Source organism: Fusarium coffeatum (assembly GCF_003316985.1).
Source record: "Fusarium coffeatum strain FIESC_28 chromosome Unknown BRIP53273_contig_210, whole genome shotgun sequence".
In the NCBI taxonomy this organism is placed as follows: Eukaryota; Fungi; Ascomycota; class Sordariomycetes; order Hypocreales; family Nectriaceae; genus Fusarium; species Fusarium coffeatum.
Genome location: NW_022158003.1, coordinates 27,640 through 44,191, shown reverse-complemented (window position 1 = coordinate 44,191; position 16,552 = coordinate 27,640). Strand labels below are relative to the sequence as shown.

General features: G+C 46.9%; 7 protein-coding genes across 7 annotated transcripts; 3 read left to right on the top strand and 4 right to left on the bottom strand.

Moving 5' to 3' along the window:
- Positions 1 to 113: 113 nt before the first annotated feature.
- On the bottom strand, positions 114 to 1,763 carry FIESC28_08705 (uncharacterized protein; the record flags this gene model as incomplete). The annotated part of the gene is made up of 3 exons (XM_031162843.1): positions 114 to 1,011; positions 1,070 to 1,293; positions 1,344 to 1,763. The coding sequence occupies 3 exons, from the start codon at positions 1,761 to 1,763 to the stop codon at positions 114 to 116; spliced, it is 1,542 nt and encodes a 513-aa protein (XP_031013072.1).
- Positions 1,764 to 2,272: 509 nt separating this feature from the next.
- Positions 2,273 to 3,700, bottom strand: FIESC28_08704 (uncharacterized protein; the record flags this gene model as incomplete). Its single annotated transcript, XM_031162842.1, has 7 exons — positions 2,273 to 2,323; positions 2,390 to 2,714; positions 2,765 to 2,875; positions 2,925 to 3,045; positions 3,096 to 3,453; positions 3,502 to 3,574; positions 3,624 to 3,700. The coding sequence occupies 7 exons, from the start codon at positions 3,698 to 3,700 to the stop codon at positions 2,273 to 2,275; spliced, it is 1,116 nt and encodes a 371-aa protein (XP_031013071.1).
- Positions 3,701 to 4,663: 963 nt separating this feature from the next.
- Positions 4,664 to 6,602, top strand: FIESC28_08703 (uncharacterized protein; the record flags this gene model as incomplete). The annotated part of the gene is made up of 3 exons (XM_031162841.1): positions 4,664 to 5,061; positions 5,112 to 5,671; positions 5,719 to 6,602. 3 exons carry the CDS (start codon positions 4,664 to 4,666, stop codon positions 6,600 to 6,602), a joined length of 1,842 nt encoding a protein of 613 aa, XP_031013070.1.
- A 15-nt stretch (positions 6,603 to 6,617) lies between these two features.
- On the bottom strand, positions 6,618 to 8,276 carry FIESC28_08702 (uncharacterized protein; the record flags this gene model as incomplete). Its single annotated transcript, XM_031162840.1, has 6 exons — positions 6,618 to 6,882; positions 6,934 to 7,189; positions 7,238 to 7,755; positions 7,799 to 7,927; positions 7,978 to 8,035; positions 8,081 to 8,276. The coding sequence occupies 6 exons, from the start codon at positions 8,274 to 8,276 to the stop codon at positions 6,618 to 6,620; spliced, it is 1,422 nt and encodes a 473-aa protein (XP_031013069.1).
- A 1,527-nt stretch (positions 8,277 to 9,803) lies between these two features.
- FIESC28_08701 (uncharacterized protein) lies at positions 9,804 to 10,285 on the top strand (the record flags this gene model as incomplete). Its single annotated transcript, XM_031162839.1, has 2 exons — positions 9,804 to 9,816; positions 9,870 to 10,285. 2 exons carry the CDS (start codon positions 9,804 to 9,806, stop codon positions 10,283 to 10,285), a joined length of 429 nt encoding a protein of 142 aa, XP_031013068.1.
- Positions 10,286 to 11,225: 940 nt separating this feature from the next.
- FIESC28_08700 (uncharacterized protein) lies at positions 11,226 to 12,753 on the top strand (the record flags this gene model as incomplete). The annotated part of the gene is made up of 3 exons (XM_031162838.1): positions 11,226 to 11,572; positions 11,689 to 11,739; positions 12,327 to 12,753. The coding sequence occupies 3 exons, from the start codon at positions 11,226 to 11,228 to the stop codon at positions 12,751 to 12,753; spliced, it is 825 nt and encodes a 274-aa protein (XP_031013067.1).
- A 194-nt stretch (positions 12,754 to 12,947) lies between these two features.
- Positions 12,948 to 13,922, bottom strand: FIESC28_08699 (uncharacterized protein; the record flags this gene model as incomplete). The annotated part of the gene is made up of 1 exon (XM_031162837.1): positions 12,948 to 13,922. One exon carries the CDS (start codon positions 13,920 to 13,922, stop codon positions 12,948 to 12,950), a length of 975 nt encoding a protein of 324 aa, XP_031013066.1.
- Positions 13,923 to 16,552: the final 2,630 nt, after the last annotated feature.

Genomic DNA, 16,552 nt, shown 5'->3' with positions numbered 1-16,552 from the left:
AATATTGAAGATGATTCTTTTGACCTGAAGGCGTACTCAAGAACATACATTTATGAGTTGATAAAAACCAAAACAAGGATCCTGCAGTCATACTCTTCCAATCTGACTAGAGGCTATCGCCCATACACCTTGAGTTCAAAGTATCGAAACACCGGAAATGTAACAATAGCAAACCCACAGCCCAACCACATCCCCAAGTCCGCATTATGAGCAGCCTTCGACACAGGACCAACGTACCAAACCTGTGACATACCCAGGATAGCACCGACCCAACCCAGCACAAAACTTGCAAAAGCAGCTAAACCGACAGGAAGGTAGTTCTTGTCCTCCCACGCCGTCCAATCGAAGCCTTTCTCCCCGCGGAAGATCAGATGTTCTTGAATCACAATGCAGATGAACAACATGACCCAGTATCCCATCAGAGCGACAAAGTTTTGAAAGATGACTAATAGGCTTTCGCGACCGGCCATGGCGAGGACGAGAGTGATCAGGGAGAGGACGGTGGACCAGACCCAACGTGGCACAGCCTTGGTGTAGCGACCAAGGACTTGGCAACCGAGGGACGCGGAGTAGAGGGACGGTGTGCTGTTGGCGATGACACCGAGGGCGATAATGACAGAACAGAACCGTCCGAAGCCGTGGAGAGGATCATAAGCCTTGACGATAAGAGCACCGGTACTAATGGCGTTGGCGTCGGCCCAGTCTTTGTTGTCGACCAGACCGGTAGCCAGACCGATAGCGATGAGGTAGACAAGAGTGAAAGACATGGTAAGACCAACGACAGTCAGAAGAAAGACCTTAAGACGGGATGTGCGCTCGGGGTAGTACACGTAGAAGTCAGAGGCCGCAGCAGCCCATGAGTTGGGGACGTAGAAGCAGAGAGTGAAGAAAGAAAGACGATTGGCAGCGAGCACTGGGCCAGAGACTGTGGGCTGGGCTGAGGCGTTGAAGGAAGGCCCTGCGACACCGATAAGGACTGCGAGGACAACGACCTGCGCGATCCAAGCATACCTGAAGCTGTTAGCATAAGGAAATAAGGAAGGAGGTGGGAGGATGGATGGAGACGTACCGTTCATAGGTATGGAAGATCTTCATGCCGAAAACAGCAACGATCCATGATACTACAGCGACGACGATTACGCCTACTAGGATAGTCATTGTACCACCACTGACAGCTGACAGGACCTGTCCACCGATGATGCAGTCAATGGTAGCATAGCCAACCATGAGAACAATGTTCAAAAACGTCGGAATCTTCGAAGGCCAGTACCCAAAGAAGTATCTCAACACAACCTGTGCCCCAGTCAGTCAACAGTCATCAGAGATGGAAAGAAGATGCATACCATCGTGCGATTCCCGCTCTGCGGTCCCCAAATCGCCATATACCCCGTCGAACAAGCCCCCAAGATGGTTCCAAACACAGCAAGGAGAGCACTATCCAAAAACCCCAAACCAAACACCATCGGGCCAAAAAGGCCCGTGGCCAGGTTGTTCAGGGACAGGTTTGCGCTGAACCATAGCAGTGCGACTTGAAGGTCTGCTGCGCTCGAAGCAGGTTGGCGTTCTTCAGGGAGGACGCGTTGGATACCGCGTGCTTCTAGACCGGCGAGGTTTTCTATGCGATCGTTGATCTTTCCAAATGTTGAGAGGGGAGGAGAGGAAGGGCTGGATGCATTGGAGGAGGCATCGTCATGGGGTGTTGGAGATGAGCTCACTGTCGCAGATTTCTCATGCGCAGTTTCTGTGTCGCGAGGGAGAGACATGATTGCGACAGGGAAAAGAAATTAAGATAAGCCACTGGAGGAAGGTTGTAGACAAAGTTTGAGGGGGCTTGAGGTCTTTTGTTGGCTGAATGGACTGCATATTGCATCCCTGTACGGAGTTCCAATGAAATGATCTGTTGGTTAAACTCTGCTGATCCTGGGAGGCGGTCCAGATTGTTACAGAGGAACCCGCAATTAGTAAAGCGTTAATCAACAGTCAGCTACATGCATGTCCTTTCAATGTCATCCCGCTCCCACCGGAAAGTACTGGCCGGAGAGGCAAGCTTCAGCGGCTGAGACCCCCATGTTAGTGGCTTGTTCCCTCAACCAGGGTCTCATGCGGGTTGTTCAGCGATGAAACCACACTCGCCTACGCTAATCCTGCTCCGTTTTAGCGAGCTCGTCAAAGTCGGTTGGAGCGGAACCGATTGATACCTTGAGGGACTTGAAGAAGAGGGTGGAGAGATGCCGGCACTTTCGCTAGCGACTTGGCGATGGACACTCAGCTTCTACGGGCATTCGATTTGGAGCTTGTCGAACACATTCGTGATAGTCTGTGGCTAAAACACGATAGAGGATGTTATACAGAATCTAGAAAATCCAGTCTACAGTCTTCCCTCGCTTACCTCCACCTTCGTAACAACAGTAATGCGCCCATTGCCCCTCTCCTCATGTGCATCACCACTCGCCTTCGCCTCCACATAATAAGGATTCTGGTCCACAAGCTCAATCTGACTTCCCTGCTCAGACAAGCGCTCATCCTCCAGTTTTGCCCAGACAGACGGCTTACTGCGACCTTGTGTTCTTCGACGAGTCGAGTTTTCGGGGTATGATGGGTTCGGGTACGAGGGATTGGATGAGTCTCCTTTTGAACCGAGGGCGAGACGTAGGACAGGCCAGCAGAGCGGGAGATTGCCGACCCAGAGAGCGACGCCGGATTCTGCGACGTACCTGGCGATGTCAGTGGTGAGGTTGATGGTCTTGGGCGTGAGAGGGCTTACCAGTAGAGGAAGACGTAGCTGTTTGGGTTACTGAAGTTGTAGTATCGATTAAGAACAGCGGCGAGAATGTTGAAGAGACCAAGGCCAAAGACACAGCAAAGCCCAATCCGCCTGTGATAGTTAGTCACATTGTCATCTCGAGAATTGTGAATTGACTTACCTCTTCCTCGACAAGCTGATGTTGATGACAATCGGAATCGGTAACAAGATCAGCATGATATCGCTGGCGATATTGCACGCCGTCGCAGTAATCATATGCGAATAATATGTCGCGCATTGCACTGCTCATCCATTAGTCAAGCCATCAAAACATTCCTTCTGCTTGACATACTTTTATCAGGATTGACAGGCACAGCCCAATACTCCGGCGTAGGCGAACACCAAAAGAAGACAAACAAAAAGATGACAACAATATAAGTGACCACGCAAAACGCAGAAACAAACCTCACGGCCCAACGCTGCTTAATTGAGGTCCCCTGCGTTAATCTTGCGTAAAGAAATAGCAAGCAAGCTTTGATCGTCCATACAGCTGTGAGAGCGAATATTTCGAGAACAAACGTCATTTTGCTGCCGAAGATGGCTGCGCTTTTGCCTTCGGGTGTGAGTTTCGCTGCGACATCGGGGGCCATATAATTCGATCCATTCTTTGCGACTTCGTTGATTGACACTACGACGCCTGTGAAGTTGATCTAATGGTGTAAGTTGGCTGTGGTTTTGGGGGATGGGGGAGTCCGTACGAGGGCGAAGATCATCAAATAATCTTCAATGGCCAAAAGGCTCCATTTTCCAAGCTTCAGTCGTCGCGATGCACTGCATTTTATTGTCAGAGAATCTCGGAGGGCGGGGAGGATGGACTTACAGGCGACATGTTACAATGAAGAGACCGAGGACCCAAAGAACCCATGATTCGATTAACAAAGATTGCAAAAACTCCATGGCGAAAGAACAGTTCACACACGATGTCAGCGTCAGTGTTACAGACTGCGATAACGCGGGTGAAGAAAAGATCTTCAACAATTTAGAATGACATTCTGTCTACCCCTGCGTTGGCTGCTGTCATCTTTCATGATCCAATATGAAACCATGCTCAGCTCAACCGACACGATGCTTACCTCGCTTGGATTGACAAAGTCGTCCCATGAAAAGCAAAACCAGGTCCATCCCAGAACAATAGTTTTACAATCAAACCCTTCTTCCAAATTTGACAGATGCGAAATTCAAGGGTGATTCCTACGAAAGACATTTCCCAACCGACAAGTTGCCTGCATGATTAGCTCTCTTCCCCTGCGCTGTACCGTTGTCTCTTCACCAACAGGAACAGGGCTTCTGCGGCGTTGCGCTTAAATCGGCACAGGAAGACAAGGGCAAACGAGATAAGAGACAACTTTCGAGTCGTCTGTCGTCCAACTCGGCCCGCTTCCAATCCCTGCTAGACTCGGAATTTTCGTGGGGGTTGATCCCGTCCCGGCTGGGCGAAAGCTTAGGTTTTCTTCATCATACGACCGAACGCTAACTTTACGCATTCTAGAATTTGATCCGCCGCTAATTCTGAATGAATTATCTCTTTGGGGGTTGTTTTCCACTCGGCAGTTACATTATTCCCAAGCAATATTGTTAAGGTTTTGACCAATTGACAACCCCTGGCAGCGTCTACCAATCAGTGGTGCTAGCGAGCAACCAACAGAAGCTACTCGTAACTGCAGGGAAAAGCCTCACCGATTTTTTGGGCCGTTCGAGATTCTTCGACCAACAACCATGATTCTGTAACATTTTGACTGGCATCCAACCAACTGCATGGCCTGATTTTACTGTACTTGCTTTTTCTTACGGAATCTCCCGCCATTGACATCCTTCAAATAGACTTGAGACACTAATCTGTACCACACTCAATCAGCCGCAATGACACCATCAATTCGCACAATCGATGAGTTTACTCATCTCCCCTTTGACTTTCTCGTCATAGGTGGCGGAACAGCAGGTCTTGCACTAGCAGCCCGTCTCGCTGAATCCAACACTTCATACACAATTGGCGTTCTCGAAGCAGGTCCCATTGTTCAAAATGATCCTGACGTAGATATCCCAGGCCACTACGGCAAAACGTTGGGAGGATCCTACGACTGGAAACTTGAAACCACACCCCAGAAGGGTCTCGGCGGACGGACGTTGCCGTGGCCGAGAGGAAAGGTGCTCGGAGGGACGAGCGCGTTGAACTATATGGCGTGGAATCGCGCTAGTAGGGATGATTATGATGCGTGGGAGGCTTTGGGTAATGAAGGTTGGGGATGGGATGGACTTCTGTAAGTGAACTGAAGGTATCTAAGGTTCATACTAATCTCATTCTCGAAAGACCCTTTTTTAAACGATCTGAGACGTTCCATCCACCCAGTCAGAAGGTTCTAAGTGAGCATGAAGTTGCTCACGATGCAGACACTCTGGGCGACTCTGGTCCGATCCAAATATCTTATCCAACAGATTACTCACCCTCTCACGGCCTTTGGCATAAGACCCTCAATGCTCTAGGTGTTCAAACCAATCCTTCTCATCTAAGCGGGTCAAACACTGGTGTTTGGACATGCATAAACGCCGTCGATCCCTCCACGGGTCGACGATCATATGCAACGGATTATCTAGTCAACGAGCCGCATAACCTTTACATTCTTACCAACGCAACGGTAAATGAGATCATCATCAACGAAGACAAGATCGCTACCGGTATTCACTTCACGTATCATGATGAAGAGTATACTGTTTCTGCGACAAGGGAGATTATTCTCTCTGCGGGAAGTGTCAAGTCGCCGCAGATATTGGAGCTTTCAGGCATTGGAAACCCTGAGATTTTGGAACGCGCGAATATCCCCGTCAAGGTTGAGAGCTTGCAAGTTGGGGAGAATCTGCAGGAGCATATCAGTATGTGACACCTTCCCAGTGTTAATTGTTGACTAACGGAGGTTTAGTGCTCGCTACGATTTTTGAAGTTGATTCTTCACTTGCCAATCGTGATGATGTCCAAAAGGAAGAAAGTCTTGCCGCAGCTGCAAAGGAGCAATATGCTCAGACTGCTGATGGACCATTGACTATCCTGCCTGTATCTCTTTGCTACGTGCCTCTAGCACACTTCGTTTCAAAAGAGACTCTCGCCACGCTCCATACCGAGGCAGATCAGATCTCAGAGTTTGACTCAGACAAACATGATATCCTCACCCATCGCCTAGACGGCAATTCCAAACTCGGTCAGATAGAGTATATATTTGACCTCGGCAACTGGAACCCGAATTTCAAGGGCGAAGAGGGCAAGAAGTACGGTACCATGCTGCAAATTCTTCAATATCCTTTTAGTGTCGGCTCAATCCACGTTCGTTCTTCTCGCGAGGCTGACGAATCACCTGATATCGACCCAAAGTACTACGAAGGTATACACGGAAACCTCGACCTGGAAGTCATGAAGCAGTGTCTACAATTCGTGAAGAAGATTGTACACACTGAACCTTTGGCGAAGATTATTCGCGCACCTGCTTCCCCTCCAGCAGCAGCCTACAACGATGCGAAGCTCATTGGTGAATGGATCACACAGAACACGATTACAGACTGGCACCCTGTCGGAACATGTGCCATGGGTGGTCGAGCCGGTATCGAAGGTGGAGTCGTCGACTCAAGGCTCCGAGTCTATGGCGTCAAGGGCCTTAGAGTTGTTGACGCGAGTATCATGCCTCTACAGGTCAGCGCGCATATCCAAGCGACTGTTTATGCTATCGCAGAGAAGGCGGCTCATATGATTATTGAGGATGCGAGAAGTGTTGATATGGCGCGAGAAAAGGCTTGGAGGCAGGCTAGACTTTAATTGTATCTATATGCTTTAGTAGTTGCGAAGCCAAGACCTGACTACTGCACCGATAGCTTCAGGTTGATGATGCGGTGCCAGATGACCTGCTTCATCAACGGCATATAATGCTAAACGATCATTTCCTTTCCAGAAACCTCCCTTTTTGACATTCCAGCCGTGCGAATTTGAAGTTAGTTCACCGTTTGTATAGTGCCAATTTTCGTATTCGAGATCCTGATACGCGTCTTGTCTTTTCCATGGTTGATTGTCTAGCATGCTCATTTGTCCCGGAGTATTGCTTCGATCATCAGCAATCATTATCATTTTCAAGATGGTGACAAGAACTTACATAATAATATCGTTGTTGCCGTTGATAAATAGCACCGAAATGTCGGTGTTATCCAAAATCCATGTTAGTTCGCGAGTAACAGGTAGATGGATGTTCTCCGCGAGATCCCATCGCTGATTGGTATCCAAATCAATTAGATCAAATGGATGATGCCTAAATCCGAGTTTTTCCTGAACCCAGCGCTTATTCAAGAATCTCCATGTTGGTCCGTGATCGAGATTGGAGCACATGGGAGGCTCTTCGCAAGGATGCCGGCCTTCTCAGCGTCAGTAATTTCCCATCGAGGACGGATCAAGTGACTCACTATCATAAGGATCCCAGCCCCCTCTAACGACACCATCCATAAAGTACTCCCCAACACCCTCCTCGCAGACTTCATTCGCAGCCTTACACGTAGCAATGTCATATACTTCCCTACACTTCTTCGACATCTTCTCGCACTCTGGTATCGCATCGTGCATATCCTTACAAGCTGAGTCCTTCATAAGCGGCGCCTTACGACCATCCCTAGCCCAGTCTTCACAAAAGAAGTCATAGTAGCCTATGAACTGTCGCGTAGCGTCGATGTAGCCGTCTACGATGATAGCAGACAAGATGTTGATACCAGGGTCTTCTTGGGAGGCGATGTGCTTTGTGTAGCCAGTTACATAATGCCCGCCCATTGACTCGCCAGTGATATGCCATGGTCGACCTGCTAGATTGGGGAAGACGGATTGGGAGAAGATCTTGAGAAAGGTATGTACGTCTTTGGCACCTTGGTCGAGACTCACAGCGATGTTATCTCGGTCTGTGATTTCCGAGAAGCCGACGCCGACGGGTTGACTGAAAGTCAGTAAGGCATGGTGTATCCTTTGAGGGTACTTACTCTATGTAAACGACATTGGCACGGTCGGTCCAAGAGTATTCCTGACGACGCGTTGAGCTTCCATCTGGATTAACAACACAAGGACCACTGCCCATGAAGAGACCCATCTCCCCAGCTGCACCAGGTCCACTGGGCATCTCGCATTAGTCGACCTCATTTTTCAGGGTGCATCAACATACCCGCTCATCCATAATAGCAAAGGATCCGTCTCGGGATTATTCCTACTCTCCAAGTACCCTGTTCACATCAGTCTCAATTCTATCACTCTGTTCTTATACGTACAAAAGAACATAGACTTATCAGCCGTCACGTTAACAGTCCCCGTCCATTGTCTCGACCCAGCATCGCAGAGATCAGAGGATTGTTCGCGTAGAGTAAAGATTGGCTTTGTGGCTGCTTCCTCGGTCAGTGGTATTTGGTCTTGGCATGAAACATGACCAATTATCGTCGAGAGGGTAAATGCAGTGGTAAGCCACATTGTCGCGTTTTGGCGAGATGTTTGTTGAAGGAGATAAATTACTAATCGGGATCCGGCTAATCAGGCTGGTGGAGCCTGTGCTGTGGAGTCGTCTATAAGAAGCACGCCATGAGAGGCTAACTCATTTGGGTATAGGCTTACCCTGTAGCTTCAGTATTTTTGAGCCTGGAAACAATATTTTGCACACCAGTCGATCGAAACAATCACTTCTGTTATTCATAATGTTTTGTAGGATTTGAAGGATCACTGTGAGATACCAAGAGCAGCTTACTATCTGGATCTTCGAAGTCGCAGATTCTTGAACTGTCACGACAACATGTAAATGGTGAAACAACATGGAAGTCACTCATGGTTTTCGTTTTCTTTTTTTTAACAGTGTTATTTTCTTGCTTCCAAGAAAAAGTTCATTCCAAATTTCACCAGCCGTTGAAATAAAAAGATATCTATTTTCTTCCACTCGCTTTTAAAAAGGATCAGCCAATGCCTAAAACTTTCCGGTCCTTGGCCCGCGATAAGCGGTGAAATGAGATGAACAATGGTGACGTCATCACACTGGCCTCAAAATGCTAAGGCACCAGTGAGTGAGACAGCTGAGCAGCCTACATGAGAGCTGACAGACGCGTCTCAAATCGAATGAGAAGTAAACAAATACCAATTACAAAAGCATAGAGAAATCATGACTTGAGCTTGATATTGTTTTGATGATTCATTTTAAGAGCAAGTCTCGGATGACGCCGGCACACAAAAAGGTTAATCAGGATAGCGTAAGAGGACCCATCATTCCATACTGACTGAGCTGATACGATACGAGAAATAAAGTGGCAGTGAAGTGGCGTTTTCTGACATTTCTCAGCTATGCTTTTGACTCACCATGGCAACTCTTTATCCAGACAAAGTTGCTCAAAAGAACAGCTTTTCAATAATCGGAATTCAAGATTTGTTGTCTCTCGCTTATCGTAACTCGAAGGAAAGAACTAGAAAGTCTACAAGTCTCATGTGGTTGCACAGAATGGGCGTTTGCTCTCTGGCCTCTCACTCTGCAAATTACAAGCGCATGGGGTACCCACCCTAGTCCCACTTTTCGGAGTAGGCGGAAATATCAGCCGCTCTCTACTCGGTCTCTTGTCTTCTCTTACCACCACATGCATGCATCCATCTTCCCACTGCACTGCACCTTTTGCAATTTGCCATCTCTCTTCTGTTCAAACAAGAGCTTGAAGAATTTCATAATATGCCCCAAGCTGACACACCCTGACAAGAGTATTGTTGTTGATGCTACAACGCTAAACGACCGGCATTCAAATTTCTCTTCTCCGGTAGATTGTTTACTTTATTTTTTCTCGAGTTACCTTTGAGTCGGGGCAGCATATTGACTCCGTGGCCTTTTCTTCATCGTATCAAAGGCCTCCCCTTCAGATGACTCACAACCTAAATCTATAAAATCTCTATATATCGGGAAAACTCTTCCTGTTACAACTTATTGCCATCGCTACCGCTTCCTTTACAAAAAGCCGATCCACCGTCACCATGTTCATCAAGAGTACGTATCTTACAAATTGCGTAAATGAAGACTTCTCGCTAATATTCCCTTAGCAGAACAAGTAACCGACTTCTCGTCGGATTATCAACCCGCAGATGATGACGACTTTTACCAAGACGCAACCCAAGCGTTTATTACAAGTCATACCGCCCACAGCGAAAAGTGTGAAGTCACCTTTCGTCTCAAATACTCGTTCAACCACGGTCGCTCATGGCACTACATCTGGGTTGGCGAAGAAGAACTTCAACACATAATGCCCAACCTGGTCCTCACATACTGGCACAATCTCGGCGGCCGCTGCCAATCGACAAATTTTGACAAATATCACGTTTTTAGGATAATAGGCGAAGAAAAACGATACTACAAAGTACAGTGGATAGGATACAGTGAAGAGGATGCTTCATGGGAAATGAAGAAAAAGATTGAGCGGATTCGGCCTTTGGCTGTTTTGGCGTGGAAGGCTCGTTAGGGCGGGGGAATTAATTCGATTGGCGCACAAAAAATGGGCTGACTTTTTTGGAATTTGGGTGTTCTGGGTTGGCATAGATTTTTGGTTAGCGGGGCTTCACGGCTTGTTCGGATATTTGACAGTTGACATGTTTACAACTTAGTTCTTTTTCTCCCTTGACTGCTTCATGAATATCCGTCCTGTATCAGCTGTAAAGTGATGACGTTCAAGTAAAATAAGGCATCTAACGAGAGAGGCTTGTTTGTTGATGTCGGCGGAAGGAAGAGAAACAAAGGCATTTTATGCTCAGCTAGAATTTTACGATATGGTAGAGCAGAAATGAAGAAGGAAAGATTCTGTGGAAGCGAACATTTCTGAGAGATAGGATAATCATCAAATACTATGAATGTTCAGGCTCAACAGCCAACGCCGACGCAGCAACATGGAATTTGGAGAGGCTAATCCACTTAGTCGAGATCGGCAAGAGTGTCCAAGCATGGAGCCTGCCGGACATAATGGACCAGAAACGTAAGCCGGCTGATGGTATCTCCCCAGTCTGACAGAGTCTTCCCGCCTAGAGATCGTTACCGATACAGCGAGGTGGCCAAACGACGACGGGAGTACTGTAAACCCAGAGAGCTTAGATAGTCGAATGAGTTCTCTGAAACTGACACCGCCCTCCAAAGCGGTCTTCTGACTCTGATCCAGAATCCAATCCAGACTCCGGTTCTGATTCTGGCGCTCGATTCAATTCTGATTCGGACGCGAATTCTGAGTGTGCTTCTGCACCAGATGGCTCGCATCTTCCAAAGGAGTCTGATGAACAGCGTCGGCCGAGAAGAAGATCTATAATTGTTAGGCTTTCTCCTGTCACTAGGAGCGAGGAACCTGATAGCCATCATCACATCTGGCACATTCATTTCACGAAGGAATATAACCAAGGAATATAACCAGCCAAAACATGGAGGCTAGTAAGTCCAGCAAGTCCGGCAGGTCCAGCAAGTCCGGTCAGCACCAGCACAAGGAAAAAGACAAGGGCGACTTCCTGGAATTGGCGGCACTGCATATAACGACTGGCAGTCTTGCGTCCCGAGAAAAGGATCTCAAGGAAATTAGAACCAAGATCAAGGATAAGGAAGAAGAAAGGAAGAAGGTTAAGAAGCAAGAGTCCTGCATCAAGAGGAAGATTAAGTTGGAATCGCTCGATAAGAAGATTAAAAAGTTGAAGAAGGAGAAAGAGGAGTTGAAGGAGGAGATCGAAAAATATGCGAAGTCGTGCAACAAGCAGAGAGCTAAGTTTTCGGAGTGGTAATATGTAATCGCGCCGGATCTGTTGTGTTTCACGGAAGTGGAAATTTGGACACCTGGTGAAAGCCGTAGCTACCGGGACTGCTTATAGTCTTTAGTCCACTGCATTTATATAGTTCCAATTCAGTAGGCAACGAGTGGGCGTACATGTTTGCGAAGAAGACAACGTGAGTGGTGATCAAGAGTAAGACTAAGATGCTGTTTGCCGTTGTACATATTTCTCCATGTATATGAATACAGCAGTAAAAAGTAAAGAGCCACAAGTAAAAATCATTACACAAACATACTGGCACTACCATACGAGAACTACCTATTGGCTTCACCGTCAGTGAACTATACTGCAATATCTTGAATATCACTAGACTTAACAGAGAGGTGAGACTTCAGGTCGTAAGGGAGTCACTTGAAGCTGAAGAACCGAGCCTCTTGGAAGTAAAAGAGTCAATTGGCAAGAATGTGAAACTAATAACAGTAAGGTTTAGGTGGAATAGAGGATTTGGGGATTTGGCGAAGCTATACGTGAAGGACGAAGGGTTAAGAGGTAATAGTCACGGACCTTTCAGGTCTTCTTGGTTTCACAGAAGGTCATACTGCAGACATTCAATCACTGAGCTAGGTAATGTTGAATCATAGTTTAGCTGCTATTTCGATGGAGGTGATTAATGGTTTTAGATACCTTACGATATGAATCATGGTCTAACCACCATGCAGTCATCAGCTATAAGTCTAGTCAGCTATCTCTACTGACTAAAAGGACTCTCCATAGTATCACATCAATGAACCGTCTCATCCTCAACAAACATCCACATTACAACTATTCACCTTGCACCGAGAACTCCTACAGCATGAAGGAATCAAAGCAAGCCCCCCTCTATATGCCTTGCATCACCTGCTGCACAGAGAAGCTTGACCTAGTCAAGCAAGCTCCCCTCACCGTCTGCGAGATGTGGGTGGAGCAGGAGAAGAAGAGGGAGGAGCTGGTAGAGGTCCAGCTATTGATCGAAGACATGGATCGCGATATCAAATGGAAGAAAGAGGAGCGCCGCAGGCTGGCAGATCAGGAGGAGAAGCTGATGGAAGAGTTCCTGGAGTATGGGAAGTTGGTAAGGGAGGCTGAGAAGGTCGACAAGGACGAGAGGGCTGTGGGGGACGAGGAGGCACTGAAGAATTGGGTATGGTAGATGACTCAGTTACAGCAGCGCTAGATTAACAGATCCATTGGGGGAATCTACTATATCAGTGAATAGAACCCCCAGTGATGCTTTATAAACAGGAATAATGTAATTCGTCGGAACATCAGGCCTCGATAGCACCTCTTAGTTCTAGCTTAAAAGTACAAAAATTTAATTAGTAGCTAAAAATCCAGGTAACTACTTTACAATAGATTACACACTTTGCTTAGTTCCGGCTCGTTGGTATCATCGATACTAAGACCGCGATCCAAGAGATATTTTGTAAATCGCTTACAACAAGACCCAACAGCATAATACAAGAGTCCCTCGCCATCCTTGTCCTTCAGCTCCTCCAAATTCGCAACACTCTCAGCAAGTGATATCGCAAGGTCCTCTGTCTCGATACATGCAGCTTCCATTATCGTACAGCGACCGTGCCATCCGTTCTTCGCAGGGTCAGCACCAGCTTTGAGAAGAATATCCAACGCTTCGTAGTCTTTATTCAGAACGGCACGTCTCAGTCCTTCAGCTCCAAGAGACCCATCCTTGTCTGTGATAAAGACACCATTTTCGATGAACATCCTTAGAATATCGTACCGGGCCTCATGTACAGCCGTGATCAGCGGTGTATAGTACCCCGGCCCCGGCTCATCCATGCGAGCCTTTCTCTTGACCAAAGCTTCAGCGATCGCAATGTCATTTCTTGCAACAGCTAACGACAGTGGCCGCGTGTTTGCATAAGAAAGAGCATCAGGATTTGCCCCACGTTCAAGAACGAGTTTGACGACATCTACATTGCGCGTGAAAACAGCAACGTACATGATGCTGTCAGCATAGGTGTTGGAGTAATTGATGTCTGCTCCTCTGTCAAGTAGAAAGTTGATGGCCTCCAGACTTTCACCTTCAACAGCCTTGAGTAGTGGAGTTTTGTCTTCGATATTTTTAACGTGGATATTGGCACCGAGATCCAAAGATCGTTGCATAACCTCCACATTTCCAGTGGAGGCTCCCCATAAGAGTGCCTTACAAGGTCGCTTGGCGTCTCTCTGGTACAAGTGCCAGTTCAGTATGAGGTGAAATCGTCTGTTCGCTCTGCATAGAGAATTGAGGCTACTGAGCTGATGCACTTGCTTGGCAATCAGCTCTATAATTTCAGTCGGCAGATTTTGCAAAGACATTGTTGGTATGTTGAGCTCGGTTAAAAAGATCATCAATGGGACATCTGACGTCTTTAAAGAGCCGTGATGACATTACGTGAGAAGTTAGCCCCGAATCCTGAAGTCAGCTCCGATGTTACACGGCGGTCTGCTGCGCCGCTGATCATGAAGGCGTAGCCACTCGGATTAAAAATAGCGCTTACTACCATTGTGGGTGGCTATTTAAGATTAATTGATTACGATTGGACAGGAAGTAAGGATTGCAGAGACGGGTGATGGTCGCGGATCGAGTACCTCTGACGATACTATAGAACAGCTGGCAATGTTTATGCTACATACGAAATTGGAAATGATGTTCACACGTCTCTTCTTGTATCTCCCAATAAGCTGATGACGGTCGTTCAAAGATTCGGAGGCGAAGTCCCGCATAATCCCTTAACTTTCCTCCTGCCTTGTCTCCCCCTCTTCCTTCCTTCTCTTCTCAATACACTTTTCACATTCCGTTGATGGAAGATCAAAGTCGTTGTATTTGAGTAGTGGCACACACTGTAGCGTTCCTTTTTGGAGACATTCCGGAACTACTGGTCTTGGCGACCAGGCGATGAGCCAGTGACAAGTTTTGCACCAATAATAGTTTAAGTTGTGGAGGCACATCACGAAGGCTTTGTCATACTCTATATATAGTTTCAAGCATTCAAAGAAAGAACCAAGATGAGAAATTCTCGTTTTTATATACGTCTACCCGTGATGCCTTCCGTGATCGCTCTGTGGCTGTCAATCAGAAGCTAATCCTTTCAATTCTTTTTGCTGATGTATCAAAAAGTAAATAACGTTAGTCTGCGCCAACCTCACTGAATGTCGTACCCCACGTTTTGTCTTATATCTTCACTGCTTCTCCTACTCCTTCTTCTTCTTTTTTGTAATAAATTCCTTGCACTCGGAAGCTGGCTTTGTTGAATTAAACACACTTTTCGTTGGATTGTACTTGGCCGTTCCAACGTCCGGACATGGCTTTTCGAATGATGTAGATGTTATAAAATTCGCCGCAATCTTGGCAGTAATACTTGCGCTCGGTTGTGCGGCACATGATGAATTCTCTGTCAAAGTTGGTGTCTTTGAGGAAAGAACTTGCTATAATGGACTGGGTTGCGAACAGGGAGAGTTCCATCATACGAAAGGTCTCCCTGTTATACAGGAAATTGCACCTCTGAGTCGCTGGCATACGACGATGGTACGGCCTTTTCTAGGTTGCTTTTGCATATGCGACCCTGACAAAGCTGCCTCACCATTAAACAATCAGTGTCTTGTAGCTCACTCTTATGCTTTAAAAGCTTGCGCTCTTGGACATGTCACGCTTGACAGACACTTATTCAAGTACACAAAAGTATATTCTGGTCTATCATGGCTACCTCACGCGTCACATTCACTGACCCATGCGCCGTGCTTTTAGTCCTCCGTGCTCACCTCCCTAACCCGCTGAGCTTCCTGTATCTCCCTCGAAAGTTTAACCCTCTCTGCCTGGGGCACCAGATCGTCCTCATTGAGCCACCCACCTGTGAATGCTACATCTGGCCCTGTCTTCTTACCAGCCTCTTCCGCCTCTTTCTGGAGTCTTACGCTCTCGCATTTTGAACATTCTCCGTCGATGTTCTTTACGTTGATTTTGGTTCCTTCGGACATGTGGCCATCTGCTCCTTTTTTGTCGCAGCTTTCCTCGATCCATTCGACATTGTCGAACTCACCGCACTTGCACCACTTGTGACGGACTTCGACTTGGCACATCTCGATAAACTTCGTTTCCAGTTATGCTTGTTGATGGTTGGGAGTCTACTAGATAAAGAAGAAGGAGAAGAACAGGGGATTGTGCTCGAAAGAGGCTTTTTTATAGAAAGGTCTAGTCACTTAATAACAGTATACCTTGCTTCGATACCAACTGCTACAAAGCTGCTGTGGTAGCATACCTATTCAACTCACAGTTGACGTACAAGGCAGTACACTTAATCACCTTGCGAATCAAGCCTGCATCACGACACTTGGGCCCTCATCTTCTTCTCCTCTTCCTCCTCTCGCAACTTAATGCATAATTGACACTCTCCAGGAACGCTAGGAGCGTCATATGTGACTTCCTTAACCATGTGCTCTGGTTTGTTCCTCTCGTCACAGTCAAATTCATTCCTGTCGATGGATTCAAGCTCCCCACATTTGCACCAGTTATGGTAGATCTTGACCTTGCACATGATTGTTTACTTGATGTTTCGTAATTGAAGTTTGAGGCAGATTTAAGCTGTAAAGTGTCGCTGTGGTTGTGCAGACAGGAAGTAAGCCAGTGGTTAGGACAAGACAGATACGTAATATTTATAACGAGCTGTAATGCCTGATTCAATTACTAGGTTAGAGTTATTGACTGTGAGTGATCCATGCGAGGAGCCATCACAGGTAGGCACGTTGTTATTAACATCCAGAATCAAACAGTTGGCTCCGCCTAGTACCGCTGAGAATAATGCCTTAATCAAGACTCTTAAGCCATATTCCTTTTCTTCTTCTCATCTTCCTCCTTGCACTTGTCACACATGTCAGTGGTTGATATCTCTCTGCTGCTCGTGTTAACACTACATCTTGAAGTGCCTTTTGCCGGACAAGAGTCTTCGGTT